The sequence below is a fragment of the Alosa sapidissima genome, chromosome 1, assembly GCF_018492685.1.
Source record: "Alosa sapidissima isolate fAloSap1 chromosome 1, fAloSap1.pri, whole genome shotgun sequence".
Classification (NCBI taxonomy): Eukaryota; Metazoa; Chordata; class Actinopteri; order Clupeiformes; family Clupeidae; genus Alosa; species Alosa sapidissima.
Genome location: NC_055957.1, coordinates 35,108,871 through 35,127,660, shown reverse-complemented (window position 1 = coordinate 35,127,660; position 18,790 = coordinate 35,108,871). Strand labels below are relative to the sequence as shown.

The 18,790-nt window shown below is 43.4% G+C and overlaps 1 protein-coding gene across 2 annotated transcripts in view; it reads right to left on the bottom strand.

The window, feature by feature from the left end:
• Positions 1-1,126: 1,126 nt before the first annotated feature.
• LOC121681058 (phospholipid phosphatase 2-like) overlaps positions 1,127-18,790 on the bottom strand; it is a 39,038-nt gene continuing 21,374 nt past the window's right edge. For both annotated transcript variants that reach the window (XM_042060694.1, XM_042060756.1), the window contains exons 3-7: positions 6,100-6,251; positions 5,543-5,805; positions 5,169-5,226; positions 4,552-4,728; positions 1,127-2,889 (exon numbers count right to left, since the gene is read on the bottom strand). In XM_042060694.1, coding sequence (XP_041916628.1) covers positions 2,737-2,889; positions 4,552-4,728; positions 5,169-5,226; positions 5,543-5,805; positions 6,100-6,251 — 803 coding nt within the window. In that variant the 3' untranslated portion in view covers positions 1,127-2,736. The remainder of the gene's footprint in view (positions 2,890-4,551; positions 4,729-5,168; positions 5,227-5,542; positions 5,806-6,099; positions 6,252-18,790) is intronic.

The following is an 18,790-nucleotide window of genomic DNA, read 5'->3' as shown; positions in this document are numbered from 1 at the left end:
GGCATTATGGGATGGCTTTAGTGATCATAATCAGGTGTATATGGTGTGAGCAGGTCACCAAGATCAGAGCACATAAGGGAGTCTGTTCTCCAGAGGTCTGGTCACCTGAGGGACAAGACAGCGTCAACACAGAACAGGCATGTAGCTTTCCTCATCCATCCCTCACCTCTCTGGCCCAGACGGTGGCCTGCGTGGGAGAAGACACCAAGTGTTGACTGGGGTGACCCAGGTCTCCATCATGAGTCCATCATAAGTTCATGATGAGTTCATGCGGTCAGCTGAAGGCAGGGTGAGTGAGCGCAGGGTTGTGCCAATATGAGGCCCACGTCATTAGTGTCTGCGTGTAAATGAACTTCACTGAAGGCGCTGACCAAAGCTAACCCACAAGACCACAGGACTCACTGAAACCAAGCTAATACAACGTGACAAGGTGTGGTCTATTCCCCCACCCAACCTGACATTAACCCATTATGGGCTCTAGTATGTGATTGTCCAGGTCGGCCTTTGTCCTCATATGGGCTCTAGTATGTGATGACTCCCCTGGTTAACCCTCGGTGCTGCTGCTCCTCTCTGTGGTGGCCCCATGTGACTTGCTGAGGTGGCCTCTCTCAGCCGTGAACTAGAGTGATCCGGTCAAGCCACGCTGTGCCGTGCAGCTCTTCACTGGTTGACCTGCCACCCTGCGGCACAATGGGCTGGCATTTACGTTGGCATGAGGACAGAGGGTGGCGCGGTGCGGAGAGAGAGCGAGAAGGAGAGCGAGGGAGAGAGACACAGTGAAGTGTCCCTTCCTGTGTGGTGGGCAGGGGGGCCTGGTGTCAGACGCAGGAACACTGCGCTTCCTGTTTTTGAAGGGAGAGTCTTGGAATGTGACGAGTGTGGAGGCGATAGAGTTGACACAGTGTCACCTCTTGCATTCCAGCAGAGAGAGAGAGAGAGAGAGAGAGAGAGAGAGAGAGAGAGAGAGAGAGAGAGAGAGAGAGAGAGAGAGAGAGAGAGAAAGAAAGAAAGAAAGAAAGAAAGAAAGAAAGAAAGAAAGAATGAAGGAGATAGAGAAGACACTAGGCTGGGTACACTTAGAGACCAGAACACAGTCCACAACTAATTACAAGAAACAGAACAACGATTTCTGTGGCTTAGCATCTTTTACGTGAAAAACATTCAGGTCTATATGATTGGTACAAACAAACAAACAAACATACATACAGTGTAGAATGAGTACTGAGAAAAATGACATAAAATACAGCTTGACTGAATATGGGGTGCAGTTGCTATCAGTATAAATATGCCTCACAGGTGTGTACAGAAAATATAACATGGGCGTCTAGACAAAGACTGGTGAAGATACAAAACATAGTTATACAGACAGGAAGAGTAAGCGCAGTCTTGCTGTCCAAAACAGACAGGAAGTGTAAATGCAGTCTTGCTGTCCAAACAATTCATCTAATGGACCAGCAACAACAGTCAGGGCTCCATCGGTTACGGAATGAGAATAAGAACACGCACTGTTAAAACAAGGTGGCAATCTATTCGTATAACTTCTCCAAAAACCTGGAGTGTTTCTTAGAACAGCCCAGGTGCTGTTGTACAAGTTTATAATATTGTCCAACGAATGTGTTATTAAGTGTTTGACACACATACACACACACTAATTGAGAACAAATTTAACTGTGTGAGTTTACATACTTTGTTTCACATCTAAATGGCAGACAGTAGTTTGTGCTCTAAGGAAATGCACATGCTCTCCAGAGCAATGGTTCTTACATACACACACACACACACACACACACACACACCTCACACACAACTCGCACACACCAAACACAAAAGTATCACTCGACCCGATGTGAGTCCGGCTCAGTTCTAGCTCAGCTCCGACACTGGTCCAATGTGTTCATGTTTTGATATTTCAGCTCAGATCAAACAGAACTAATCAAGCTTAGCTCTGCAGCCATTAGCTAATATATCCAGGCTATCAATACAGCACTGCTTCTTTATGTTAATGGTGCACTCATAATGAGTTAGCATGAGTGCCAAAGCACAGTGTTAAGTACAAATTAATAAGACTTAAATGTGGCACTAAAATACAGGGTAATAGTATAAAACAGGCATATAGAGACCGTTCTACAAAAAACAACAAAATAATAATCCACAACAGCAGGCTCAACTACTACCCAGCAACTATTAAAACTACAAACAATTTCAAAACAAACCATGAAGGCACTGTGAACATGGCTATGGGTAAAAAAAAAAAGCCTTTTCGCATCCTGCCCTCTTGAAATCCAGAAATTTTGCCATCGTAGTCTGTTGGTCCCTTGCTTACAATGACCTCTGACCTTGAAGAACATCAGCAACGCAGTGGGAAGAGGCCACTTACTGAGCTACTGAGAGACCTGCTATTTGCATACAGCAGTCAGCCTTATGATGAACAATAAAAGTGTTGCTTGTTCACCATTCACACTCTTGTACATTTGTACACACATGGTCACTCACAAACACAAAAAAACAAAGTACACAAACACACACACACACGCACACAATGGGGTAATAGCCAGGTGACTGTCCATGTATGTGTCTGTACTTGATTAGAAGGTGTGTGTGCGTGTAAATGTGTGTGTGTGTGTGTGTGTGTATGTGTGAAAAGCAATATGACAATATGTGTATAATGTGCATAAGAAATATTAAAATATGTGCATGTGAGGAAACGTATAATGTGTGTGTGTGTGCGTGAAGGCTTCACACAGGTCCTGGGTAGCTGTAGTGGTTGTTGGCCCGGTCGGTCTCAGCAATCTGCAGTCTGGGCTTCCTCTCCAGATCCTCACTTTCTCCAGAGTCCGATCGCACACAGAGGGGTGGGCGGATCTTAAAGAAGTCTGACACGTAACGAACCTGTCCACACACACACACACACACACACAAACACACACACACACACAAATTTACTCCTGTGTTATGTGCTTATGTAATATTTGAATGGGAAAACACATTTCAACTAAAGATATCTGGTGATTTTCATAAGTAAACATTCAGAGAGACAGCTCATGTCGGCTCCGTCTCTTATCACCCTTTACCTCACAGACCAGACAGTATCTTAGTTTACATAGAAATGCAAATAATGTCAGTGAGTTGGGTGGGAAAATTGTTGTGCTTAGTTATGCAACTCATTCAGTCAGCCAGATAGAGGCTGTTCCCTCTTCTTTTCTACTTGATACCACCATTCATCATTTGTCAAGGCAAGGCGGTCTCAAGCAACAACTGCAATATGAGTAAATATCAATAAATATCAAATAAGCTATGCTGGGTAACGTCACTTCTGTTGACTTTCAAACAAAACAGAGAGCTAGCTCGCTACTTCCTCCCCCTCCCTCCCGTGCTGCTCCCGTGCAATTGAAACTCTCCTTAACGAGCATCTCGTCTGTGATTTGCTGCAACAGTTTGTTTTGTTTTTATGGGCTAGGTTTGCCCAGGTAGTTTTTGTTGCCGTTTTTGGAGCCTGGGCTGTCCACAGCGTTTTTTTACAGTGTATTCAGGACACGGACTTCGTTAGGTGATGTTTGCAGTAAGTGACACAAAATGCTTTAGCCTAAAAAACGTGTGGCCATTGTATCGAAACCAGTTGCAGTTCACCTATAGTTCCCCTAGGGGCGGTCCAAAGCAAGTGCAAAATGAATGGGAGTGTATGGGGCTAGATGGCTAATTTTTTTTTCCACTTGCTTATCGCAAAAAAAAATTCTACTGTAGTTATAACAACTACAGTGTGGGTTTTCCATCAAACGTGAAACAAACAAATATCGGTCCTTTCAGTATTTTACAGGGTGGGCTGGTTTGGCCCTTAACATGTTAGCATTCTGCTAATGAATGCTGATTGGTCGGTGATGCTCCATAGGCTTCCAATCATTGTGTATCCTCTAGGTGAACAACAACAAGCGATTCTCGGAAACCTGAAGTGTCCTGATAGTGAAAGTTCTCCTCCTATTACAAATTACAGTACCTGGCTATAGCAGGACATTGGAACAGGAGGATGTGAAAGTGGTGTTGTGGTGTAACATGACATTGGTACAGGAGGATGTTGCAGTGGTGTTGTGGTGTAATAGTATTGTATTTATACTCTTTTGATCCCGTCTCTGCATTTATCCCAATCCGTGAATTAGTGAAACACACTCCGCACACAGTGAACACACAGTGAGGTGAAGCACACACTAATCCCGGCGCAGTGAGCTGCCTACTGGTCGGGGTTCGAACTGGCAACCCTCCGGTTACAAGTCTGAAGCGCTAACCAGTAGGCCACTGCTGCCCCAATATAACATTGGTACAGGAGGATGTGACAGTGGTAGTGTGGTGTAACATGACATTGGTACAGGAGGATGTGATAGTGGTGTTGTGGTGTAACATGACATTGTTACTGGAGGATGTAATAGTGGTGTTGTGGTGTAACATGACATTGGTACAGAAGGATGTGATAGTGGTGTTGTGATGTAATATGACATTGGTACAGGAGGATGTGACCGTGGTGTTGTGGTGCAGTGGTGCTGTGCTGCAGCAGGTACTCACATTGAGGACGGCGATGAGCGCCCCCTGCAGGAGCCCCACCAGCACGTCGCTCCAGTGGTGCTTGTAGTCAGAGACGCGCGTGTAACCCACGTAGACGGCAAAGGCCACCAGGAAGAACTGGATTGTGGGACGCAGAAGCCGAGCCCACTTGGCCACCAAGCGGGCCTGGACGTACAACTGCAGATGGGGGGGGGGGGGAGGTGTTCCACAGAGTCAATTACAAACCACAGAGTAAGGTGGGGATCACATTGGCCAGCGGAAAGCGGCATGCCTAGTGCAACGCTCAGATCATAAGAAGTTCTCTCATTCCTAAGCAACACAAACGGTTTGACTAAACTGACAATTGAATACGCTCGCGTTGCGCTTTCAAAGTTGAACCAAGTTCAACGCCCAGCTTGTTCAACGCTACCGCTACGCCAGCGCTGCCACCGTTCTGCGGCCGAACCATAAAGAAACCTGTTGCTGGTCAATGTGATCCCTGCCTAAGAGTGTTTATGCATTACACTATGGTCATGGACAGCCTGGAGGTTTCCAAGCAGCACAGCACAGTAAAGTACAGTTTATAAAATAGTGGGAAACTGAAACTACAGTACATAACAGTTCATAACAGTACTCACTGCAAGGAAGAGCATGCTATACATGCCGAAGGAAGAGTGTCCAGAGTAGAAAGACAACCTGCAAACAAACAAACAACGAACAAAAAATGAAAAATGCTTAGTCTTCCTTCATTATCTCACCATGGCCTTTAGCAGAGCCATTACTCATACTTTCGCTTCTCACAAGACTGCCTCAACTACCCTCACCGGGACTCCCACTCTCTCTCACACACACACACACACACGCACGTACGCACACTTTCTGAGGAACTGCACTCATCTAATATTCCTAATACAGAAAGGAGGGACTGCCTAGATTTGGGAATTACCCCCCAACATCCACCCCCACCACACAGACACACACACTCTAACACACACCACTCCAAATGCCTTACCTAGACTCGGTGACATTGCGGTAGTTCCCAGTGCAGTTGATATTTAGCACGTAGCCCGTACAAGAAATGGGCGCGCACACGGCCAGGAAGTTGGGCCGTGGCCGGCCAATGGTGAATTTGGCCAGATCAGTCAGGGATTGGCTGACGCAGGCGCCAAACAGGAAGGTGCCCACTACCTTGTAGAGTGCTGACACGTACTGGTTGAAGCCAGAGTTGGAGTGCAGCTGCTTGGTGTAGACCAGACAGGCCTCACCAGACATGATCTACAAGGATGGAGAAACAAGAGCCACTTTTGTGTCTGTGTCTGTGTCTGTGTGTCTTATTATTATTGAGTGGAACTGCTTGATGTACACCAGGTAGGCCTTGTCGGACATTATTTACAAGGGTGGGCAAACAAGAGCCACTCTTCATTCTGAGCTTTTTGTGTGTGTGTGTGTATGTATTATTAGAGTGTAACTGCTTGATGTACACCAGGTAGGCCTTGTCTGACATGATTTACAGGGGTGGAGAAACAAGAGAGTGTGTGTGTTTTGTTGAACATGTTCTGGGTAACTCACAATGATAATTGAGCAGGAGATGGTGATGGCGGCCATCATGCCATGGGAGATGGTGTCACTTTTGTAGGGGTAGCGGATACTCTCATCATCGCAGTAGATGCCCCTCTGGTATGGCCGGAACACGATGGTCATGATAATGAAGGGCATTGCCGCTGGGAACGAATGGGAAGGAGGAAAAAATAATCCTTAAAAAGGAACCTAGTCATAAAAAGAACTTAGTCATAAAAGGAATAATTCACTGCTTTTTGAGTGGTGTTCTGCTCAAAATGAGTCCCTGTAGTTCCTGTCAGTTTGTCCTTGTAGCTGCTGACTTTGTGATTACCCTAAGGAGTTCAGGCTTTGAGCTCTTTTTAGCATTTTGAGACAATGTGAATTGTGTATGATGCTATATAAAGGAATTGAATCATGTCTTGATGTTGCGTAACAATGTGAGGCTTCAGACAGGAAGAAGAATGTGGAGACAGGAAATAGAATATGGAGATAGGAAGTTGTATATGCCACGAATGATGGATACACTCAGTGGATAGTATACACACTACCAAGATACCACTCATAGTCCTTTTCCACTTGCAGAGAGCCGGTCCCATTCTCGTTCGCGGGACCAACATTTGAACTGTACTAAGCATTTCGACCAAACGAAAACCGGTTCAAAACGTGGCACATTGGTTCGGAGCTGGAAGGTCTGTATTATTCGTTCATTTGATATTCAATTGAGAATCCAAAATGAAAAAACGAAAAAAGGACTTGTTTTTTCATTATTTGTTTATGAATGTGATACAAACCAACAAATAATGCTTTGTTTTTCAGACTTTTGATTTCATGGTCAGATCAAAAGTAGAACGTTTAAAAAATGGCCTCAGGCCCAAAACTGATTTTGATATTTATTTTTTCCGATTGCTCTGACCCGGAAATTATTTATTGGACTTCCATTGCCAGCTGCTGCTTCTGTTTTGCAGTGTTAAATCGGACTAGGCCTACTGGTCCGATTATAACTTTACCATACACAATTTAACCTAAATATCTATATTTAAATGACCACTTGGACAGAGCAACAGAATCTCTTTTTTTTCCCCTCAGTCGGCAGTCTAAACAAATAGTTTTTTCTTCTCCTATGCTCGATATTCAGTAGCGTAGCCAGAAATGTTCAAATGGGTGGGCACAGAAAGAAAAGGGTGGGCAAAGCCAATTTGATTAAACATAGCCTAAGAGAAGCCTAGATGAGATACACCATACAAACATTAATCGGCATGTTATATTTATGACATAGTGGAATTTATTGAACGCATTTGATCACAGCTGACAAATTAGGCATAAACATTTTAAACTGGAGCAAAACAAAGCATGAATGTAGGCCTAGCTTCGGCTCGTCACATGAAACACAATTGAGACAATAGATTGACCATATTGTACAACTGCAAAGCCTTATCATAGGCATGTTACATTCATGACATGAAAAGTAGAACTTATTGAACAAAAATGTCAAATTACATAGTCAGCTAAACATTTTAAACTTGTGCAAAACGGCATGAACCCAGCAACGGTGCGTCGCATAACTTAAAACACAAACTGAAGCAACAGCTTGGACAATCCTACTACAAAGCCTTTCCTTCCATAGGCATGCAACATCTATGACATAAAAAGTTGAATATAAACGCATTTCACACCTGACAATTAAACAGAGCTGCCGTCTGTTCGCGATTTGACTGATTCTTGAGCTCTCAGAGCAGTGTTGACTTGCGCGTCTTTTTTAGATGGTGAACGTAATTGGACGGGCAAGACTGACAAGTGGACTACTATATGGCTACGCCTATGGCTCGATTTGAATTATTTGCTCTGTTTGTGAATGAAGTTGTAGCCCCTAGTATGTGTCCCTAGTTTCCCTGTCATATACTGTCTTTGGTGTAATCTCACCAGAAGGCTACTGCAGCTGGCTGCCTTCCAATGACGTTGGCGACAAATGATGATCTGAGCTGATAGATCTAACATCTAGGCCTACTTCCCTAACATGGGCTGATACTACATAGCCTAGGCCAGTCATTACTTCTATAATCATGGGGCAACGCTTTGGGCGAACGCGATGTTCATAAACGAAACAGGCATGAGAAGGGAGATGATTTTCTGTCGATTCAACGAAACCAAGTTTGCCATCGTTGCGCCAAGTCGCCCAATTTCTCGCTATAGTTGTTAGACAATATTTTCTGTCGCTAGGGATGGCCAAAATTAAATCTAGCAACAAAGTCACTAATTGGAAACATTGAGCACTGACAGGTCTAGACCAAGACTTGGATAGACTTCCAGGTCACAGAAATCGGAACAAATAAATATCAAAATCAGTTTAGGCCCTGAAGCCATTTTTTAAACGTTATACTTTTGATCTGACCATGAAATCAAAAGCCTGGAAAACAACGTGTTATTTGTTTGTTTGTATTACATTCATAAACAAATAATGAAATAACAAGTAATTTTTTGTTTTTTTCATTTTTGATTCTCAATTGAATATCAAATGAACGAATGATACACGGACTCTTGAACCAATAAATAGTATATTAAAAAATAACAAAACTAATCAACTAGCACTGCACTGCAGACGTGAACTACCATTTCACACAGCTCATTTATTCCATTTTTACTGGACACTGTCATATCCTCCTGTTTTATGCATCTAATTAACTGTTGGTCAAAAAACGCTCCCATTGCCATGCCAAACCAGTGTCAGACCAGGGACAAATCAGAACCGGACTTATCCCAGGCCCAGATGCCCTTGAGGTTGTACTGGATCAGGGCCAAATCTGCTTGAGGGTCAGCGTCCATCACAGTTGCATCTAAAGCAACTGAACACCTCCCTCCTTGTTTAAGGAACAACGCGATTGTTAAACAGCGCTCACGTTTGCGGTCCAAGTCTCACAGTTTGCCCAAACGCTCACTCAGAGGAACAAACAAACCTCAGAGGGCACACAGACAAAGGAGCCGCACTGATTTCAGTGCTAATGGGGGTGGGGGGTGGGGGTGTGGGGGGCTGGGTTATCTGGCTGACATTCAGGCAATATTCAAGCTTATTTTTAACGGAACTGAACAATGGCATAAGAAAAGGCACAAGCCAAAATAACTGTAAAGCTGTCAGCTGAAATTGATGATGCAGAACAATGCGGAACATTTGGGAATCACGCGTTCCGGAAGTCATAAAAAACAACAACTGTATTCCTATTCCTTTCATTGAGAGAGAGAGAGAGAGAGAGAGAGAGAGAGAGAGAGAGAGAGAGAGAGAGAGAGAGAGAAACTCCAGAATGCGAAAGGACAAAAGAACAGCAACAGTTGCACAATTGGAGCTGCTGTCGCCGTGGCCGCCAGCCTGGAACAATGTAATCTGGACCACCATTGGCCAGTGAGAGCTTCCTGTCTCCACCAAAGAATGTCCACACAGGCTGAAGGACACATCACAGAGTGTCCTCTGAGGAAGCCACAGATAAGATAGAGCTCCTCACCGAAGAGTGACAGCCTCGTCATCTGTGTGTGTGTAGTGTGATAGAGAGAGAGAGAGAGAAAGAAAGAGAGAAAGAAAGAAAGAGAGAGAGAAAGAAAGAAAGAAAGAAAGAGATTCTGAGAGAGAGAGAGAGATTCTGAGCAGCAGTTGGTGAACTCCCAGACTGATAGTGAGAGATGGGCAGGATCACAGAGCTAGGGCTCATCAGGAAACCATATCTCTCCTATAGGACAGAACACACTTCCTGAAGCTCCTTTGCTCTTTGTCACATGCCTCAGATGTGTGTGATTGTGTGTGTGTACACAACTCCGCTCTGCAGCTCTGGTGTGTGTGTGTGTGTGTGAGAGAGAGAGACCGTGTGATCCTGTGTGTGCATGTGTCAGTGCGTCTGTATGATTCTCTGTGTGTGTGTGTGTGTGTGTGAGAACTTGTATGTGCGTGTATGATTCTAAGTGTGTGTGTGTGTGTTTCTAAGTGTGTGTGTGAGTGAGTGTGTGTGTTTATAAGTGTGTTTATAAGTGTGTGTGTGTATGAGTGATAGTGGCTGACTGATTCTGAGTGTGTGTGTGTGCGCGTGACAGTAACTGTGTGATTCTCTGTGTGTGTGTGTGTGTTTCTAAGTGTGTGTGTGTTTTTGTGTATGAGTGATAGTGACTGAGTGATTCTGTGTGTGTGTGTGTGTGTGTGTGTGTGTGTGTGTGTGTGTGTGTGTGTGTGTGTGTGTGTGTGTGTGTGTGTGTGTGTGTGCGTGTGCGCACGTGTGTGTGTGTGTGACCGTAACTGTGTGATTCTGTGTGTGTGTGTGTGTGTGTGTGGTATAATATGTGGTCTGTGCGAGCTAGAGAAAGATTGTGTGCGGTGTCAGCATACTTAAAAGTTATTATGGAGCTTCCTTCCACGATCACTGTGAAAACATGCAGGCAAGCACACGCGCACATGCACACACACACACACACACACACACACACAAACACTACATGTACTTGATTTCAAACATCGGCAGGAAATGACACAGTTCATGAGTCAACATTCATGTTAGGAGAGTGATTCTCACAGTGAATCAGATCAGACCAAGGGTTAAAGCACATGTGTGTGTGTGTGATAGGGCTGAACGATTTATTGCATTTGCGATAATATCGCGATATGATGAAACACGATTTTCAAACCGCAAAGGCTGCGATTTGTAATATGTGACATCACCAAAACGCATTTATACTTGCGCTTGCCGACGCGCCACTGACTCTTCTCACCGACCACTGAAGAAGCAAAAAACGTAAACAAGAGGACCAGCTAACAGTGTCAAGAAAGGTCTGATCAGTAGAGCTACTTTGGTTACTTTGGTCCCTGGTTCTAGTTCATAATTCCCCTGCTACTCTGGCTGGTAACTTCGTTCACTTGTCCAGCTGATGATTAAAACTCCACGACTGTTTAGGCTGCACAGCAGCCATTCACCTGTGCACTGGGGACTTTGTTTACTGGAGTACAGTGACAATGGGGGCATTTGCGATATCCAAGGGGGTTGGCGGCACAAACATTTCATCTCACAGATTGATGCATGTTATCCGCAAGTAGTTGACACAGCTAACTACCAAAAACCCAGCTGTCCTAACATTAGCTCATCAGCTAAGGCTCTAGGCTACATACATGCTGCTAACTGCTGATAACTTTGCCTGTTTAAAGAGTTTTGTCTCCGCGATTGGCTTTGTTGTGATATGAACAAACTAGTTAATTTGCATGCATGCGTATTGCGCTGCGGTGTTGATGTTCCGATTTGTTTGTTTGTTTGTTTGTTAGTTTGTTCCGATTCACGTGCAAGTAGCCTACAGAGGAGAGGAGCGGGTCTGTGTGTGGGTCTGTGTGTGTGTGTGTGTGTGTGTGTGTGTGTGTGTGTGTGTATGGAGAGCACAGGACAAGGAGAAGCCGTGTCAGTGCCACTACATGTAGACCTATTTGTTAACTAACGAAAGAAGGTCATATCTACATGAAATAGAAACAAAATAGAAACTAATCAGAATCATTAAATGTTTACAAGGCTGGAAGTTCAACAAATATAGGTCTACTAATGTGATTAAAATAGTTAAATAAAAAATATTTCATTCATCAATCTTATTCAATGACCTAATGCCATCATAACATAGGCCTGGGCTCCAGGAAAGAACAGTTTATGTTTAACTTATCTAATTTTGTGTTGGTCATACTATAGAGTAATATATTGCTTGTCTTTGTTGAATAAGACAGACGATAAAGAGCTTAAAAATAATCACATATCGCATCGCAATCACAATCACAATATTGGTGAGAAAAATCGCAATTACATTTTTTTCCAAAATCGTTCACTCCTAGTGTGTGAGTGTGTACACTGTGACCAGGGGAAAGGTGTGTGTGTGTGTGTGTGTGTACTGTACACTGTGACAAGGGACAAGGCGAGTGTCACAAGGCAAAGCCAAGAGACAATCAGACTAGAGCCAGCTGTACGCCAGGTGTCTCTCTCGCTCTCACACACACTCTCACACTCTCTCTCTTCACTTCCCTCCCACTGCCACCCCCCCTCTCTTCTCCCTCCTCCACAGTCATCTTTACCTCTCTCCATATCTCCCTCTTTCTCTCCCTCCATATCTTCATCTGTCCCTCTCTCTGTCTGTATCTCCATATAATCTGCTTCTCTACCTCCACCTCCTCTGACTCGAGCTTTTCATTCACCCTTCTCTCCCTACTTCACCCTTTATCCCTCTCTCCTGATCTCCAAGAGAAAGAGAGAGCGAGAGAGAGAGAAAGAGAGAGAGAACGAAAGAAAGACCGAAAGAAAGATATACTGATGGAGAGAGAGTGTGTGTGGTAGGAGCCGAGCAGCCTCTGGGTCATGGCACATGTGAGAAGAACAGACAGAACTCTGGGAAGGCATCGGGGAGGCTCTGACATCATCCTCTGGCCACTGACACGGGCATCCGGTCCCTTTTCCCCTTTAAAGGTGATGCTCTTTCACAAGAAACAGCAATGTTGTGCTGGGGGGAAAAATGTTCTTGCATGGCGCACACACACACACACCCACCCAGCAGCATGAGGGTGTATCACAGCGAGGCTAGAATAACACTGATATCGGGTTAACGCTCTGCGCTCCCCAGAGAGGTTTAATACAACACTGTTTGGAATAACACCGAATTAGAAACTTGAAAGATTATTTGTTCTTCTCTCTCGTCCTGAGAACCGCAGCTGAGAGCGTTCCGCTGGGAAACAGCACGAGCCAAAATCTGGGGCGTGCTCTTGGCTCGGTGTTGCTTTTAGATGGTAGATTTGCACTGACGTTATAAGCTCAGACTGATGTTAAAGGGCTGTTGGCACCGGTGCTATACAGATTGAGGACTATATGGCAATATTCTTCCTGGTATCATACATTCAAACGAAGGCTGTGTCACAGATTTATGTGCAGACATCTGTACTAGGAGTGTAAGAAAATATTGATAAATTATTTTTATTTATCATCATTATTATTATTATTATTAACAATAATTATATTAATATTTTATTCAGCAGTACAGTTGCCATTTCCAAAAACAGAGACCTGCCCCAATAGGCGGCATTGGACCATTAAACCACACAATGATCCAAAGCATACAGCTAAACAAGGCAAGAAATGCTTAACCGAGAACAATACCAACATTTTAGAGTGGCCCAGCCATAGTCCAGACTAGGCCTGTCAAACTCGATTCCTTTTAAGGATCCGGGTTATTCTGAGTCACTCACTAAACTGATCCGGGTTGAACGAGTCACTTGAGTCACTTGAGTCAGTATTACTAAATCGCAAGGAAATTCAGTCCTACTTCAAGCAGTGCAGTGGGGTGCTTCATTTTTAAGTGCCTTCTCATGTTGGATGTGGATCCTCCATGATTTGAAATCAGGTTTTTGCAGTACTTGCATTTAGCCTTTAGAGTTTTGCTCTCCTGGTCGAAGTGCATCCACACATTGTTCATCTTTCTGATGCTCGTGTTCAGAATCTTGAAATTAACCTCCAAATTGTCTTGACACCAGTCTCACTTTTCTTGTCACTTCTCTTTGAGGTGTTTTTGGACTTGGGGGTTGGGGACAATAGGTAGGGGATGGGGACTACCCTCTTACCTCACAATCGGATAAGCCCGTTACTGGGGTAAGGGGTCAAGGGGGCCGGTCAAGTACATTACCGCGGCAACTTCTCATGTAGCTTTCTGTGCAGCCACAGGGCAGAGGGTCAAACATCCAGATATATTACAGTAGAGAAGGGGGGAAGGGCTTTATGACACTACCTGAAAACATGTTGTCAAGTAAGTCTAAAGAAACCTATTTGAATTAATTGATCTTATTGACAGAGAGGGTAGCCTATATTATAATAATTAATTATTTGTTGTTGTTTTGTTAACAATAGAAAAGTTTGCCTAGGTCTAATGCTACTCAGCTACAATGTTTATTACCACTATTATACTAATAGTAGGCTACTAGGAATCTATTCTAATAACGTATTAATAGGCTGCTAATACTAGGCAACTAATATTATTATTATGACCGCCGCGCAGTCGCATGTCCAAATTTCCGTCAAGGATTCCCGGGACACTGAAAGACTGGGGTAGACGAAACTTGGTGGGCATGTAACCCCATATGGATAGCATGGAACCATCGTTTATCTGTAGCCCCTCTGCTGGACTGCACCCCCCGAAAGGAGGGTAGGGCAGACACAGTTTTCTGTGAATATCTTGAGAACCGTAAGGTTTAGGAGGACCATTTTTTTTTGTATGTTGATCTCAAGGGGCCATGTCAACCCATTCCATAACCACTCATTTCATGTATAGCGCCACCTAGTTAAACACAAAAAAGTAAAAATGAGGTGTTGTAATCGCAGGTATCTGTGACCTAACATAGTCAAAACTGCACGAAATTGGAAGTGTAGGATCATTATTACACCCTTTGAATGCACACCAAGTTTCATCGAATTCCGTTCATGGGGGGCCACACGATAAATTAATTTATGTTACTATACACCAACTGGCCTGTAGGTGGCCGGAGACAGTTTTCTGTGAATATATCGAGAACCGTAAGGCCTAGGAGGTCCACCTTTTTTTTTGTATGTTGGTCTTAAGGGGGCATGTCAACCCATCCCATTACCACTTATTTCATGTATAGCGCCACCTAGTTAAAAATTAAAAAGCAAAAAATTAGGTGTTTTCACCACAATATCTCTGGCTGACATGGTCAAAACTGCACGAAATTGAAAGTGTAGGATCATTATGACACCCTCCGAATGCATGCCAAGTTATGTGAACTTTCGTTCATGGGGGGCCTTACAATAAAATAATTTATGTGTACATTTAGTGACCGTACACCAACAAGGATTCCCGGGACACTGAAAGACCGGGGTACACGAAACTTGGTGGGCATGTAACCCCACATGGATAGCATGGAACCATCGGTTTTCGTTTTGATCTGTAGCCCCCCCCCCCCCCCCCCCCCGCTGTACTGGACCCCCCGAAAGGAGGGTAGGGCAGACACAGTTTTCTGTGAATATCTCGAGAACCGTAAGGTTTAGGAGGACCATTTTTTTTGTATGTTGATCTCAAGGGGCCATGTCAACCCATTCCATGTGCACACATGTGCATAAACAGATACACACGCACACACATACATTTACAGTAAATCATACGTATAACACATACTCACACAGTAGACATATGTACGCATGCATGCACATGCACAAACACACATACGCAGGCAAACACACAAGCACGCACACACACACACACACACACACACACAAACATAAACTTGTACACGCACACAATTTAAGAATTTCTCAGAATTATGAACAGGCAAGATGGGGGTGGGGTTGTATAAAATGAATTTTACATGTGAAATCTATGAACTAATCATGTTTTGGTACTTGTTGTCTAGCAGATACCAGTGAGAATTGTGTGTGGATAATGCAATTTAGTGAGACAGTTAGAATCATATAGGCCTTTCAGCGTGATTTATTTTTGTGGAAAAAATGTGCTGGACTGGTCGGCGGTCATATTTTGTACCGCTCTGCGGTACATCTAGTTAATAATAGCTGTACTGTTAGGTAGCCTAATATAATATTATATAATATAATAGCATGAAAACCTCCACCCACTCATAGGAAAGAAAGCAGCCAGTTTCAGTACAAGACTGTTTATTTATTGTCTTAAGGCCATCCTTAAAAATATTTTTGTTTGCAGTAACAGCCAAAAAAAAATAAAAATGGGTCGGTAGGTAGGTCAATATTTTTTTTTTTCAAGATTCAAAGTAAAAAAAAAAGTAAAATTTTGGTCATGGTGATTACGTAGGAATGAATTTACACAAATGTGCATATCGTGACGTAACTGACTGGGTCTTCAACCTGTGCCTTCAGGCGCACCATTGCAAACCTCATTCTGATGCAGGTTATATAGACCAGCCTTTCTCAAACTTCTTTGACCTGAGGCCCGGTCATGGCAGACTTTTGGGTCATAGGGCTCATCTACATGTACCCAGAAAGAAGGCTACAATAGCTCTTGGCCACGTTATATTGAAATTTGACTATACAATACTCAATGCTATACAGTGTATTATACAGTCTCTGCTCTGTTTCTAAGGAAGTTCCAAAAAACAACGTCGTTCTATTAAGTTTCGTTAAATAAATAAATAGCCTTCCAACAGGTTGAAGCGGAGCTTTGATACCAACGTTATCGATTAGTTTCAGTTTCTCTCGCGCAGACGCGCATTGAATGAATGCTCATACCACCACTTAATTGTAGGGCTCCATGTTTAATGACATCGATAGCAGAAACGTTTGTTTTCTTTTTTCGTCGATCCGCGGTTTCTTGATCAACTGCGCAGCAAATTATCAGATGAAGCACCGGGCCTAATTTCACTCCACGACTCCGCGGACCAGCAGTCTCCATGTTGCGGACCCATATTTTCAGAAATGCTGAATAGACCACAACCAGTTTCAATACTCCGACACGGTCACCGTTAGACTAGGGGGAGAAGGGATGAGAAAAGATCTGGCCACAGTTCTTCCAGAACTTCGTGCCAAGTAAAAGCGTTGTCAGTTTGTGTGAATGAGCGTAGGCCATAGTGTGACATGCGTAAAACCAATGGTGTAGAGATGACGCCACAGGTTTTTTTTTTTTTTAAGTGAGCCACGTTTGCATGTAGGCAATTTATATTCACAATACTTGGGCCTACTAAAAGAAATATTATTTTATTGCATTTGTATTGGTTGTTTATTGTAAAAAAAAAACAATCGGTCGGTATTAACGCAAGTTTACAACCGGCAAGTCGGTCGGACTAAAAGGGGGAAAAAAATAAATATTTGGGTCGGTTCTAAATTGACAGGGTCGGTCGGGTTACGGCAAACGAAAATATTTTTAAGGATGGCCTAACCTAGTAGCCAAAGCAATTGACTTTCACTGTAGACATAGAAACAGGAACGTAGTATTGCCCTGCAGTGAATACACTACTACTACTACTACTACTACTACTATCACCTTGACATGAGTAGAAACTAGGCTACTTGCTCGTCTACAGATCCACTCATGACAACTAGCCGGCTGATTCGGCTGACTCGCACTCATAACAACACGTAACCGGCCCGCCCGGCTGATCCGACTGACCCAGGTAGATAAGCAGCTCCATGACTGTGCAGTTCGGACTGTCTGCATGACCTAATTGCATTTTAATATGCTACATTTATACACCAAATCTAATTATGTCTAGGCTACATGCAGAACATTGAATGTTATTTCAGAAGTGAAAGAATGGCTTTTGCTGTGGAATTGCTTTTCACCTCGAGGAGGAGCTACTCGCTCGTCTACAGATCTACTCATGACAACGTAGCCGGCTGATGACTGACTAACCCGGATTGCTACTCAGCAGCTCCAATCGGAGTCCCATGGTCTGCGAGTCTGCAATGTTTCCGGCTCTGCGGGAAGTTAACCAGTTATCTCGGACTGCCTGCTCACTCAGTCACTTGAGTTGATTTGTGGAGTTGTGGTTGCCTACGAAATTGTTACATTTTTGGCAGCTACGATGGCTAGGGCTAGGACTAGTAGGCTAGCTAATGTTGCAAGAAGATTGAGTGTGGCGCTGTTTATCGTTTTAGATTGAATTGTAGTAGGACTCAACTGATCCGAGTTAATGATACTAGAGACTCGCGACTCATGGGTTAATTTAAAGACACGGGTGAAAGATCCGAGTGAGTCCAGACCTCAATCCGTCGAAAAAGTGAGCACAAGGCGAGAGGGATGGCAAATAATCGCTCTTGACTCAAAACCCAGATTGCCGGTAAAAAGGTGCAGTCCAGAATCATTGTGGAGACATGGAAGAGGTTTGGTAGGTATTATAAGAACCAATTGGAGAGCAGTGAATGCAAATAAAGATGTTTCCATTGATTATTTAAAAAGGGTATGAATAATTTTGGACCATAAAATTTTTTAAAAAGATGAAAATGCTTCTTTTTTTAATTCCATGTTTCTACCACATTGTCTTACAACCTTTTGACCTGTGGTAGTGTAATTTTCAGTTAGAACAAACATATCGATAAAGACAAAATCAACACTGAATTTGCCAGGGGTATGAATAATTTTGTTCTTAACTGTATAATCGTAACCCATGTATCGTGATATGTATCGAATCGCTTAATTCTTGCCGATACACAGCCCTAATCTGTACAAGTATATTGCACTGGTGTTATAAACTCAGATTCATGTGTAGAGGACTGAGATGTTATATTGGCACTGGTGTCACAATGTCAGATTGAGGACATCAGGCCCTTGAAGTTCTTCTGTGTCTTCCCATCCCTCTGTCGTAAACATCCTAATTACCAACCATTTCGTTCGAAAATTATAAAACAACAATGTTTTTTAATACTTCAAAATAACATTTGCTAAATGAACCTTGCATTTTTCAGTAGCCATAGGTGTGTAGATTTGAACAAAATCTCGTTTGGTTCTTACCGGGACTTTTACTGCCTGAAATATCCGATTTTGTTTACCACGCTCGAAGTTTAGTGCTGGGCTGGTGGGTGCTCATTCCCAACCTTTCTCACAGCACATCAACGGTTAGCCCGAGAATTCTTGTCAGCAATTCAAAATTCCACTTGAGCTCCAAGCGGATTTGTACAACACTGTTTACAGCTGTTCGAGTCACGATACAAATGTAATTTTTGGTAATTTAGATAAACTTATG